The sequence below is a fragment of the Gossypium raimondii genome, chromosome 13 (genome assembly GCF_025698545.1).
Source record: "Gossypium raimondii isolate GPD5lz chromosome 13, ASM2569854v1, whole genome shotgun sequence".
NCBI lineage: Eukaryota > Viridiplantae > Streptophyta > Magnoliopsida > Malvales > Malvaceae > Gossypium > Gossypium raimondii.
The window spans coordinates 56338507-56353079 of NC_068577.1; the positions used below are offsets into that span (position 1 = coordinate 56338507).

At 31.6% G+C, this 14573-nt stretch overlaps 1 protein-coding gene and 2 long non-coding RNA genes across 3 annotated transcripts; 1 reads left to right on the forward strand and 2 right to left on the reverse strand.

The window, feature by feature from the left end:
• The first annotated feature begins 7823 nt into the window (after positions 1-7823).
• On the forward strand, positions 7824-8563 carry LOC105781771 (uncharacterized). Its single transcript, XR_001129606.2, has 2 exons — positions 7824-8105; positions 8268-8563. It is a non-coding gene; the product is annotated as an uncharacterized LOC105781771 (long non-coding RNA).
• Positions 8564-9262: 699 nt separating this feature from the next.
• LOC105781759 (probable 2-oxoglutarate-dependent dioxygenase AOP1) lies at positions 9263-11537 on the reverse strand. The gene is made up of 3 exons (XM_012606267.2): positions 11106-11537; positions 10265-10583; positions 9263-9709 (listed from the first exon to the last, which is right to left on the reverse strand). Exons 1-3 carry the CDS (start codon positions 11480-11482, stop codon positions 9422-9424), a joined length of 984 nt encoding a protein of 327 aa, XP_012461721.1. The 5' UTR covers positions 11483-11537; the 3' UTR covers positions 9263-9421.
• Positions 11538-12837: 1300 nt separating this feature from the next.
• LOC128036040 (uncharacterized) lies at positions 12838-14053 on the reverse strand. The gene is made up of 2 exons (XR_008192825.1): positions 13577-14053; positions 12838-13315 (listed from the first exon to the last, which is right to left on the reverse strand). It is a non-coding gene; the product is annotated as an uncharacterized LOC128036040 (long non-coding RNA).
• Between the last annotated feature and the right edge of the window lie 520 nt (positions 14054-14573).

Here is a 14573-nt window from a genome sequence, read left to right on the forward strand (position 1 = left end):
ACAAATGGGCCCAAAAGAATTAAAGTAAATGGATAAGTGGTAGTGTATTTATATCAGGACGATGTTGTTATTCAAACTAAAGTGATATCTTCATTGCTAAATTGAGAATTTCATAAATGTGTTATTGAATGGTATAATCAATAAACATTGAGTTAAATGGTAAATACGTATTAGTTTTGAATTTGATGTCATTGAATTGTACGTGAATTAAATGGAAATTGCTAGTGATATGATTTAAATTATGAGCATGAGAAATTGCGAATTGAATGAAATGGAAATGAAGCATTAAATTGCATGAGTATGTATCGGGTCTCGCAGGCCCTAATTATTATGATTATAATATTTTGAGGATATATTGTGAAAAGTTATAGAAACATGTTAATTATTTTGAAAGTTTTAATTTTGATGAAATTTTATAACTCGGTTAAATACGTTTACAAGTGTATGTGTTTTGGTAATGCCTCGTACCCTATTCCGGTGTTGGATACGGGTAAGGGGTGTTACATCGTTTCACTCCCTTAACCCGCGACCCGACCCGTCCACCCTCAGGATCCGCGTGTTTCTGCGGTGAAGGGATATTTATGTGCCAGGTCCTTCTGCTTTCACGCTGTTGTGCAATGTGGTCACTCTTATTTTCTTAAATTTAGCCGCGTAATTTTCCGCACATTTTATTTCAGTCCGCGCTGAAACGCTGCGCATTGAGGTTGGGCATATTGCCCGATCGGTCCCTCGTGCCTTCAGCGCGTTCTATTTCAGTCCCTGGCCACTCCTTTTTAATTTATTTGTGATTTAGACCCCTAAAGTTCTGTTTTCAGTTTAAATTAGTCCCTTTTTGTTGTATTTTTGCTATTAAATTAATTAGTTCCAATATGTTATCATTATTTTTATTATTATTGTTTTTGATATTGTTATTACTATTATCATGCTTATTATTATTTATACCTTTGTAATTTTAGATTTAATTATGTACATACATATCTTGGATCTATATACATATACATACTTCCATACTTCGTATACTTTATAATTTATATATACATACATACGTTTTGTTATACATACATATATATATCTATATCCATCATACATTTTTATAATATATATATATCGTCTATAATTTTATATATATATATATATACATAATTACATATAATATTTATATTTTATATGTATACATATATACATATCCACTGTTGACACCATTTTTTTGGATTGAAAACGAGGTCGACTTGGGTTTTGAAAAGTGAAACGGGAGTCGCCACCAATCCTTTTTTTATGAGGTGTGATTGGATCACCTCGAAAAGTTATTTTTAATAAACAGTTTCAAAAGGAAGGAAAATAAAGAAAGAAAAAAGAAAGAAAGAAGGGAAATAGATCTTATACCGAAAACAAAGAGTCCTTTAATCTGTTTTTTTTTCTACTCTTTATTTCTTGAAATCGTTCCCCCCTTTACAATGTTTTTCAATCGGTTTTGTACCGAAAATAATATATCCTCCCTACTTTCTGTTTACAAATCGGTTTTGATACCCAAATAAAAATTCAATCTTTGCTATTGTCTTCTGGGTTTTTGCTTGTTTCTATCTGTTTGGCTTCTGTTTTTGCAGGAGTAGGTGCGGCGATATCAAGCAAAGCAGGTGGCTGAGGTGACCAGGGAGCAGGTTCGGTAGCCGTACGGCGCACATGGCCCTGGCATGCGGCGCTGAAGAAGGCAGGGAACCCTAGGGTTCCCTGATGTTGTTTAATTTTTGGGCCCAATTGGGCCAATTTAGATTTTGGGCCTTGGGCTATTGGGCCGGGTCAAAATTGGTCTTGTACATCCACATATTTATATTCATTTTTAATTTTCATATATATATATATTATATCTTATTATATATATATATATCTTTATACACGTATTTTTTAATTTTCAGATATATATATATACTTTGTATCTTATTATATACATACATCTTTATATACGTATTTTCATTTACATATCTATATATATCTATACACATTTTATTTTCACGAATATATATGTATACTTGTATGTATTTTTATTTTATTTTTACAATTTTATATATATTTTATACATATTCATATATATATATATATATATCTTTTACTTTTATAATCTTATTCACTTTCTTTCTTTATTTCTTTGTTTACATTTTCATTATTATTTGGAAAGAATGTTTTAGTTTTATTTATCTATATGCTTGTTATTTTGTATGTTATTGTTTTGTCTGTTTATTTATCTTATTTTTGTTGCTATTGCTCGTATTACTTTTACACTATCGTATCCAATATTGTTTTGTACGCATATCAACATCGAGTTTCATTTCTACCATTTCGAGTTAGATTAATCGATGCATGAATCATGTTTTAAAAAGGTCAAACCTTGTATTTTGATTCGATAAAGTCGTACCCTAACTTACGAGGTTTTGATTTTCTCGATAAATCTAAATACACGAATAATTTCAAACAAAGTTTTAAATGTTCTTGGGAATTAACAAAAGATTGTGTTCTAACTCACGGGGCATGATCTCTTCTCAAAACTCGAGATAATCAAATATCTTTCAAAATAAGTAAATTTTCCGGCATTTGTTCTTGTATTGAGAATTCGAGACATTGTGTCTTAACTTACGGGATACAATTCTTTTTCTAGATTAACGTGAAATATGTTTTTCTCTCAAAAATTTTTAACATTTCAATAAAAGATCGTATTGTATAAAATTCTTCAAACTTTTCAATCTTCGACACTAAGACACTAATTAGTCAACTAGGTACCAATTTTTGGGCGTTACGAAGGTGCTAATCCTTCCTCGTACGTAATCGACTCCCGAATCCTTTTTTTGAATTTCGTGGACCAAAATTGTTGTTTTAATAAAATCGAATGGTTTTTTAAAAACAACCACTTTTCGAGGTGATCCGATCACACCTCATCAAAAAAGATTGGTGGCGACACCCGTTTTCATTTTCATTTTCAAAATCCAAGTCGATCCCGTTTTAACAAAAAATGGTGTCAACAAGCATGATAAACAAGTTAATCAAAATTTGAATGGGAGATTTAATGGAAAAACATCAATAAATATATTTTTTAATTTTTATTTAAACATTTTTTAAAAGTAATTTTATTTTTATATTCAAGATAAAAACTTATTTAATATTTACTTATAAATAAGAATGCTTCCCTTTTTCTTCCATTTTAATGATTCAAATATCAGTGTAATTTATGGTTACTTGTTAGCTCTCGAAGTCTATCATCAATGCATGCATATAATATAAATATCTGTAATTTAAGGCTACTAGACCTCCTAGAGTGAGAAGCTTCCTTTGGATGATTTCAATAGATAGGCTACCTACTAAGGAGTTCTTGATTAGAATAGGTGTGCAGATTTGTCAATTGGAGAGAGGTTGCTCTTGGTGCAAAAGAGAACCGGAGAACGTGGAGCATCTTTTTTTTCAATGCAAATTCATTGAAGTGTTTTGGCGAAAATTTTTCGAGTGGTGGGATGTTGAATTGAATCCAGTTGATGGGTTCTTAGATTTTTACTCTTTATGTAATAATGTAAAGTTTACAGGTGTGTGCAAAAGCCTATGGCTGATATCGGTGACAGCGACATGCTGGCCCGTATGGCTAGCAAGGAACGAGATGGTGTTTGAAAGGAAGTGGTCTACAACGAACAATTTGTTATTTCACTCAAAGATGCGGGCTTTGATGTGGGTTAGGTCTGTTCAGGAGGAATTAAGAGTGCAAGAGAGATCATGGTGGATATGCCCATATAGAAGCTGGTGTTATTTAAAAAAATCTGGGATGGGTGGCATGTTTTGGTGTCCTCCGAGGTATGGTTGGGTAAAATTTAATGTAAGTGGAGTGGCAAATGAGGATGAAGTCGAGTGTGGAGGGGTGTTAAGAGACTTGGATGGGGTGGCAAGGGCATTATTTTCAGGTCCAGTTGGAGCAAAAGACTCCATTACAGCTGAGGTTGGAGCGATCATCATTGCTTTGGATGTGTATTTAGCAATGGGCTGGAAAGGTAAAGGCTCTCTAATCATTGAGATTGGATCAAATGAGGTGTTTAGTTAGTTTGAGAACAAAAGGCTTAGATCGTGGATGTTGAAATCTATCTTCAAGGATATCGAGAACAGAATGATTAGAGTAGGTAATGTTTCCTTCTTGAAAGTTGAGAAGCACGGAAATGAGATGGCTTATGCTCTGGCGTTAGCTGGAATAAAAAGGTCTGGAATGTTTAAGGCAGGGTGGTGAATATATCTTGAGTGATGTTGTTGTGTTTCTTCTGAAGAATTGGTTAGTGTTAGTGTCTAAAGAATTCTTGGTTATATGGGGCATATGTTTCGGTTGCTTGCACAATTGTTTTATAGAGGGCAAATTAACAGAGGAGGGTTTTGGGGGTCTAGTGGTATGAAATTATGATGTTATCGGTATGAGATTTTCGTGTTTTGTACTTGTGTGAGGGAAACTTTTCGTGGGGAATTGCTGCATTTTTGTAGATTTTAACATTATTTGCAAATGCTTAAAATGTGTAATAATTTGATTGAGCAAAAAAAAAAAAAAGAAGAAAGAAAGATAATTGTCCATTATTTTGAGAAAAAAATAGGTTTCCATCAAAATCATGACGATTTATATTTACTAATTAAGCAAATGTAAATAGGGGTGATGCAAGAAAATTTTTTGAGGGGGGCGAAAAAGTTGTACATTTTTATGATAGCAAAAGTGAAATTTCACCATTTTAATAGTCTATATCTTTATAAATTTTAAAGGATTAAATCAATTTTTTCTAGTTCTTAGGGGGCTAAAGTATAATTTTACTAGATACTAATTTAAAATTTTTAAAATCATAAAAAGACTAAATGTGAAATTTTCCATTTTAGGAGGGATCGGGGCCCCTTACCAGCCCTCTTAGCTCCGCCCCTGATTGTAAAAGATTAATTTTATATTAAAACCGTTGCATTATTACGAGTAAACAAGTAGATGATGATATAATAATCTACACTTATATAAATTCAATTCATTGCATCATACTAGATGATATGATATGATATTAAACAAGTAGGACAAAAAATAAAATCTAGAACTCAATTCATTGGTTTTTTTTTTATAGTCTTTAGATGGTTACGAAAAGAAGATACAAATTGACATGTAATACCGTACAAAAGGAATTAATACACGGTGTTCTTTCATAAATGTTACACCTAAGTTGTTTAATCTATATTTCTTACAAATAAAAATTAGTAATAAAATATTATAATAGATGGCAATAATTTTGAACTTTGAATTTGTTCTCCTATTAACATCATATATTTACTAAAAGTTGACTAAATGTTCCTTTTATCCATATCTTTTTCATACATGTGATCCATTTACTAATTTTAAATTAAGATCAGTTCAAAATTGGAAAAATGAATCTCGATGAACAATTTAGTTATTTAAAAATGCATAAAATAAAATAAAAACGTTAAAAAGATAAATAAATGCAAATGAGATTCGGAACAAGAAATCTAAATAAAAATGCAATATTTTACTTAAAGATCATGAAATATGTTGCTTGAAAAAGATAAGAATTAGGACATGTTAATTTCGGAGGAAAAAAATGACCCTTCCTTCATTGATATGAAAAGCTAGCGATATAAGAACATCCATTATTGTTGATCTCATTCACGATGCAAAAGAATACAATCAAGTTACTCACAAATTTTCAAGAAAGAACAATGGCTTACTATTCTCTAACTTTTAAGGAAAAGTAATCACAAACTCTTGTCAATTAATTTTTTTTATGTTATTGGCACATAATTTTGATATTTTTTTATTCTGAATCTCGAACCTCGAACCTCGAACCTTGAATTATAAATCTTAAATCTCGAATCTTGAACCCTAAACCTCAAATCCGAACCTTGAACTCCGAATACTAACCCTAAACTCGAACCCAAATTTTGGTTCGGGTTCAGGATAAAAAAAATTATCAAAATTATGTGTCAATAACATAAGAAATTACTGAAATGTAATGAAATAATTGGAAAAGAATCATGAATGATATGGTAGGAAAGATCCATAAAATAATTTCTCATTGTTCTGGGTATTCCCACTTTTTTAAGAAAACACTATCACCATATATTATTCCCAAAAACATTATATCTATTTATTTTGGAAACTTAGTTATTCTCACTTTTTTTACTCAAGCACTACCAACTATTATTGTAGCGACCTAAAAATTTGGCGATGGGCGCTAGTCGAAGTGATTATTGAAAATTTGAAAACAGAGTTTCAATTTATTTAAAAAGGGAGTCGCCACCGATCTTTTCTTTAGGTGTGATCGGACACCTACAAAATTCTCTTTTTAGAAGAAAAATTTATTTTTAAACTTTTCTAAAAAAGAGGTAATTTTAGGTCTACGTAAAAATTCAGAGAAAATTCAAGTTCGGGAGTCGGTTACGCGCGAAGAAGGTTTTAGCACCCTCGCGACGTCCAAAATTGGTATCTTGTTAAGCGCGCGTTGTCTTCATTTTCAAAAATACGAGTTCAATTTAATATTAGTCGTGATCCGATTGAATCACGAGAATTTTAAAGCACAACAACTTTTTTCTTTTTTTTTTAAAACACGAATTTTTTTTAAATACAAGAATTTTAGAAACACGAATTTTTTTTAAAAAACACGAAAATTTTGAAACACGAGATTTTTTTTTGAAAACACGAATTTTCCTTTTGAAGCACGAAAATTTTTAAAACACAAAATTTGTTTTTGAAAACATAAAAATTTTGATAAAAAACGAAACATGAGGGTTTTTTTTGAAACACAAAAATTTATGAAACACGGTCAATTTTTGAAAACACAAAAATTTTTGAAAGACGGGAATTTTTTGAAAACACTGAAATTTATGAAACACGGAAAATTTTTTTTGAAAACAAGAAAATTTTTGAAATACGGGAATTTTTGAAAACATGAAAATTTTTGAAACACTGGAATGTTGAAAACACGAAGATTTTTGAAACATGAGAATTTTTGAAAACACGAATTTTTTTTTAAAACACGGAAGTTTTTGAAACACAAGAATTTTTTTTTAAAAACACGAAAATTTTTGAAACACGATTTTTTTTAGAAGTACCGTATTTAACACGAATCAATGATATTCATCCCTACATGGCGATAAAATCATCGAATTAGTGTCAAATCGATTCAACTTAATATTTAATCGTGATTCTATTAAAACATGAGAAATTCTCATTTTTAATTATTTCGTTTTTTTAAAAAACACGAGAAATTTTGAATGTTTTCAGTTTTTTTTAAAAAGGGCGTCCCGTATTTAACACGAGCCATCAATATTCACCTAACATAGCGATGAATTCGATGACTTAATGTTAAATCAGTTCGTTGCCTTATGCATTAAAATGATTTTTCTATTCTAAAAAATGAAATTATTTAAATTTAAAATTATAAAATAAAATAAACAAAATAATATTTCAAAAATACCATAAAAATGCTAATTTAATTAAAATGGGACAATATTTAAATAAATGGACTAAATTAAAATGGATTTAAAGAAATTACCAATAGCCCAAAGTTATGGGCTTGAATTTTGGGCCTTTTTCTTTTTCTCTTTTTTTGTTTTCTGTTTTTTGGGCCTGCTGCGAATTGAGCCTGCTAAGCTGCTGTTGGGCTACACCGGTCTGGGCCTCTGCACTGCTAGGCTGCTGGGCAGAATTGGGCCGAACACCCGCTGGGCCAAGGGGATAGGCCTGGCCTGCTATGGGTGGCCTGCTCTTTGCTGAAAATGGCCTGCACTTTATTCTTTTTTTTTCCCTTTCTTTCTTCCCCTTTCTTTTCTTTCTTTATTTCTTTTTTCTTCCTTTCTTTCTTCCCCGATCAGTCCCCCCTTTCGTGTTGCTTTCGTCGACGGCGATCTACTTCCCACCAACGGCCGACGGTGGCGCTCACGGTGGTCTTCCCTTTCCCCCTTTTTCTTTTTTATTCTTTGCTCTTTTTTCTTCTTTTTTTCTTTTTTGCTCGCTTTTTTTCCTTTTTCTTGCCTCTTGGTTGTCTTGCTAGGTACCGGGGTGGCGCGAGTGCGGTGGCGGGTGCGGCGGCACGGGCACGACGGTGGTGGTGCTCCCTTTTTGCTGCTGCTTTTGCTCTCTTTTTGCTCAAAATTTGCTTTTTTTCTTTCTTTTTTTTTTGCTCCCCCTCTTGCTTTGGCTCCCCCCATTTCTTCTCTTCAATTTTTCTTTTTTAACCCCCAAATTTTGTCTTCTTCCTCTTTGTTTGCAGGTGGCAGTGGAGCAATCATGGCCTAGGGAGGCTGCTGGAGTAGCTCGGCTGCCGATTGAGTGATTTGACAAATCTAGAAGGATTAAATTGTAGAGGGCGCAAAGTTTATGGGGCAAAAATGAAATTTTAGGAAAATATAGGGCTAAAGTGTAATTTATAGAAAGTTTAGGGGCCTAAGTGTAATTTACAAAATATTAGGGGTCAAGATGTAATTTTTGAAAAATTTAGAGGCTAAAATGTAATTTTTGAAAAATTCTGGGGCTAAAATGTAATTTATTTTTTGTATTTTTTTCAAAGTTTTATTATTACTATTAATATTTAAAACATAAATTAAAAATGGACTAAAACCTAAGTAAGCCCAAAATTAAATCTTAATGGGCCCAATTATTGGGCCCATACGAGACCAAACCGGCTCAAAACCTTAACCGGGCAAAATTCAGTGATGACAATTATTACCAAAATTTACGAGAAGAGCACTAGCTTATCATTCCCAAATTTTTAGGGAAAAGCAAGACATGATGTTCCAAACTATTATAACTTGTTTTTCTTAATTATTTAGAGCAACTTGTGGTATTATTAGTATTATTGTTATTTTAAAATTTTTAGAGAAACCTTCTAGCATGCTATTTTCAATTTTTAAGAGAAAATTGTCATATTTTTCTATAATATACTTACTTTTATACATGAATTTTTCTTTTCTTTCTCTTCTCTTATGAAAACAGGTGGAAATTTAAGATTGTTTTCTTTTCTACTGAATTTTAATTTTTACAAGTATATAACTAAATTCTTCTAGAGAACTTCTTGTTTAGAATAGTTGTTTCTCTATATAATATTTTTTCTTCCCATAAAGAATATTATATTTCAAGAAATTGTGCTACCAAAATATCTCTTTTAGAAAGCTAATTATTGTTTAGAATAGTTTTGGTTGAATATGAAACCAAAATGAAATAGGAAATTAAAGAAAGTTAGATAGAAGCTTTTCAGACAAAGAACAGTTTTTTGGACTCTTTAATTATTATTTATTTATTTAAAAGTTCAAAGGACAAATCAGTGAACTCCATTATACAATCACACAAGTAACCATAACATAGTAATACAATACGAGAATGCAGATCTTGAGTATAGGACTAAATTTATTATTTGTAACTGGGATTTTACTTGTCCATATGGCCATTGGAAACTGGTGGTGAGAGAGCAACAAAGTCATAGAGCAGCTGGCCACTATCAATGTGCCTTGCTGGGTTTGAGAAGGCAAAAAAGAAGAATTTCATGAAATCAAAGTCCTTGAAAAGTTGAGGATGTTCCTCATCTATAAGCTCTTTGGGTGTCTTGATTATGGTACCCTCATTTGGCATGATAAAAGCTGCTATAGAAAAACGATCTTTGTCTCCGCTCATCATCACTCTGTGTTTCGTTGATTTCAATCTCCCATTACTCCATGCCTTCAATTTTCAAAATCAATATCAATAAGTATTCACATCCAACATTATTTGCATGGTAAACAAGTTATTCAAAATTTGAACATGAGATTTAATATAAAAACATCAATAAGTACTTTATAGTAATTGTAGGTTTCGATTATATCTGTTCTTTTTGACATAATGTTTAGAATTACATATAGTCCTTCCCCAACACATTAATAGAATGATAATACGCTTTAACCCACAAACAACCAAAAAAACGAAGTCAATGATTGTGAAAAGTGAATTCTTTTCGACTAAATGGTTAAAGAGAGTATTAAGGAAAAGGGAAAGCTTAAGAATATCAAAAGGTTTTTGAGGAAAAATAGTAGCAATCAAATTCATTAAAAGAATATATATTTTCTCAAAATCTCAAACAACACAAAAAAAACTAAAAAATAATTAAGTTTTATGATTTTTTATGTGCTTCATATTTTAACAATTTGTACTTATATTTTATATTTTATTAATAAAGATGATACAAATTAATGTATTAATAAATTAAAATTTGATTACTAACCATATATATAAACATACCTTGAGAGGATCTCCAACCATGAAGACAAAAGAAGAAGGAGATAAATTAGTCAGCTTGATCCATTGACCATCATTGACCTCAATTTCCAATCCTGGAATTTGATCCTCACAAATTATTGTGCTGACCGGTTTATCAGTATGAGCAAAGAGTCCTGTCTCATACTCCCCCGGTGGAGGGGTCATGTATTTCATCATCCGCATTGACGTTGTGTAGTTTATCTTCAGTGAGTCCTCTGATAATCCATAGCTATCAATTATCATTAACAAGATTAACTTGTTTAGCACCTCCAATTGTGTTCCCATGGTATGTATAGTGTCACTGGGACAAAAGATCAAATAGTGGGCATGTTTTGTTAGATTCTGAATTTTGTAAGGTTCCAAATCTATAATTCTAATTATTTTATGAGTTCATAATCCAAATATGTTATGTGAAAAAAATTATAATTCTAAGTAATTTATGAATTCACAATCCAAATATGTTATGTGAAAAAGAAAACAACATGCAAACCCATAAATTTTTTTTTAAAGTTGTAGGTGTTAAGGGTTATTCAAATATCAAATACGATATTAGAGTTAGAGTCGAGTCAAAGCGGACTTGACATTAAGTCTTTAGTCACTCTATTGTGATTTAGTTGATAACCTAAAATTTAATCTAATTATTTATATAATATCAATACCTATAATCCATTAGCGTTTCCTAGACATCTATTTTAATAAATAAAAATAGATATGTAAATTTAACAATAAAAAGCCAATAACTCAAAGTCACTCAACTTAAACTAGAAATTATTAAAACCAACCCAACCTGTGAAATTAGAAAAGTCAAAAGAATTGTTGTTACCAAAAACGTGGGTGACCTTCGGGCCACATAAGTTGAGCAAAGTTTTTAACAGAATCATAGTTGGAGACATCTCCAAGTCCAAAGCCTTCATACAACAAAGAAACTTGAGTGCATGGTCCAACCCAGCCATGGTAAGGCAGGGGACTAGTGTTCTTTTGTTTCCTCTCCACTGGGACCTCAACTAGTTCTTTCATCAACCTAAACATCTCCTCTCGAACTTTCGTTGAAATCGTGTCATATACCACCTCAAAACAACCGAAAATCTCACAAGCCTCTCGAACTTTCTTGCACAATCGGTACCACCCATTGGTTCCTCGCTCCAAATCCGATGAACGGAACTCAATGACTGGAAACTCAATCTTAGCGTCAACACTCATGTTGGTAACTTTTTTTTTATACTCTAAGGAAATGTTTCCTTGAACTAAATGATTCTGTAAATCAACTTGGTTCTCTTTACATAGGGATTTAGGTCTATTTATAGCCTGTAAATTAACATCTCTTTCAACTTCCCAAAATTTTTAATTTGATTATCCAAGCATAGCAGATGAAGTGGTTGAATAATAAAAATAAAATAAAAGCAAATATAAGGAAGAAGCAGATCAAGTGGTTGATTATTCAAATTACATCAATTAAAAAATTACTCGATTATATAATAATTCAAAACTTGAGTTTGAACTGCTTAATGAGAGTTATTTGTAATATAATAGAGTTGTAATCAGTAATTTAATTTTTTAATTGAATAGAATGGAATAGAACTGTAACAATATTATATAAGTAATTATGTACGAAACTCACAATAGACAATTATATGCAGGGTTTTTAAATTCCATCGTACAGAGTACGGTACGTAAGTTTTATATCAACACTTGAAGCGGTTGAATAGTCAAAATTTTGTTTTTGCATGAAGATTACGTAATGAGAGGTGCACTGCACCGGTCAAAGGTATTACGTCAAAACGGAAAAAGTATTCAGGAGCAGAAAATGTTTACTAAACCTTTGATTTTCCTCCCATGAGTAGAATTTGTTGGAAAAGAAATCATGACTCATTTCAGCAAAGACATTTTAAAAGATTTGATTCTATGTAAAAACAATATTAGAGTTTATTTCACATGAATATAACAACGTGTAATCAACGTGTGCACTAGTGAAAACAAAATTCAAGTTTAATTATATACGAAATTTGAATTATAATTTATATGTATGTGTAAAGTTTTAATTTTGACACAATTGTACACAGTTAAAAATAAATACATATATTTATTTTTATATTAAATTAATATAATTATTTGAGAATGTAATATATTAACATAAAATAATATTATTTACAAATTATAAATATTATTTTTGCTTGCGTAACATGTCCATTCACCTTTAATAAAGAAATTCTTGACGCAATCAATGACAATTAGTGTGCACTAGATTAATCTAATTATATGACATTTATTAACAGACAAAAAAATAATGTCAAATTTGTACGACCTTACGCATAAATCCATCCTTAATTTTGATTGCCTATCCTCCCCTCTCCGTGCTTATTGGAAATTATATTTGGTATCATACATATCTAACACATGCATGCATGTGAAAAACATATACAATCCGTGCTCTCTATAACTAAAATTCATAACAGTTATTGTTTAGAATAATGACGTTTCAAAAATAGCTATGTTTAGAAAAACTATTGTTTGGAACAAATTGTATTTAGAATAATTATAGTTTTTCGGAAGAGCCATTATTGAGGAACAACTCTTATTTAGAACAACCTCTACATTGAGAACAACTATGTTGAGAATAATCCATGTTTGGAACAAGTCAAAATAACTATTATCCAAGAACAACTCTCATCCAAAAACAACCATCATCTTGTGTTTCAAGAGATGTTCCACGAAAAATGTTTCACATGGTACCGCTTCACCAAAGTAGAAGAAATGGAAGTAACCTCGGAATATGACAAGATTCTTGGATTATCTTTGTAGCAGCCCAATTTCGCCCGGCCCAGGCAAACAAACCCAAAATAACCCAATTACAAACCCAAATCAGATGGCCCAATAAATACCCAAATCCCAACCCACCTAAATCAAACCCAATCAGCCCAAATCCTAAAAAAGAAACCTAATCCCCCTAACCCTAGCCTAGCGCCGCACGTCCCTAGCTCTGCCACTGCCGCACCGCACGTCCCCTCACCCACTTGCTCCATCAACGTCAATTACCTGCAACAAAGAAGAAAACACGCAAGCAGCAATAGCAGAGAAAAATAGAAGCAAAATCGGCTATAAAGAGGCCGAATATCATCTTTGTATGGCCCCCTTCCGATTTTTGTAAAAAAAAAAAAACACATTAACAGAAAGAAATAAAAGAAAAAATAGATTCAAGGTTATTTTTTTCTATCAGATTTGCATTTCTTTTTATTTTTTTATTATTTTCTTTATTTTGTATATTAAATAAAAAAAGAAAAAGGAAAGAGGCCGCACCTACTCGCCTGTGGCTCCGTCGTCGGAGTACCTCTTACCGTTGTCGGAATCAGTTTCTAGGGAGGGATCTAAAGCCCTCGGTCCTTCGGGTTGTTGGCCGAGCTTTGGTGCGCTACGATGGGAGGGCCGAGTAGCCCATTTCCCTTGCCGTCGGCCTAGGGCCACGATGGCGGTGCGCCGGAGGCCGAAAAGGCTTTAATGGCCGGAGTTTTGATAGAAGGGAGGGGAGGGGTCGTCGTTTTTTTTAAAAAAAAGCAGAGGAGAAAAATTGTTTTGAAATTTTTTTGTTTCTCTTCAACTGAAAAATGAATTTTTTGTAAAAAAAAATTAGTTTTAATGTGTTAACAAAACGGCGCCGTTTTAGTCCTCCATGACCCGCGCGCGACCCGACCCGCTCCAGGGGGGATCCGCGCGTTTTCATGATGTGGGCTATTTGCGCCCCTGGTCCCTCCATGTTTTATGAATGTTCAGAGCAGTTCCGCCCTTTTCGTTTATTTGCATTTTGAACCCCTGAATCTTGTTTTAATGTTTAATCTAATCCTTTTGCTAATTTGTTTATTTTTCTAACAAATTTCATATTATTATTATTATTATTATTATTATTATTATTATTATTATTATTATTATTATTATTATTATTATTATTTCCCTTTCATTTAGTCGTTGCAATTTTATTAACTAGTTATTATTATTATCATTTTAATTTTACCTTCATATGCATATATATACATACCTACATACTCTTATATTTTATAAACCTGAAGTATATATACATGTCTTATTCTTATTTTTGTAACTGTATGTATACATATATATATATATTATAATATATATACATCTGCATATTTTTATAATTTATTATATATATGTACGTACCTATATATATATATATATATATACTTTCTTATAGTTGATAATTGTGATATACGTACATATGTATGTACACACATATTTGCATAATTTTTATGTGTAATAACTTTAAAATATATACTTACAT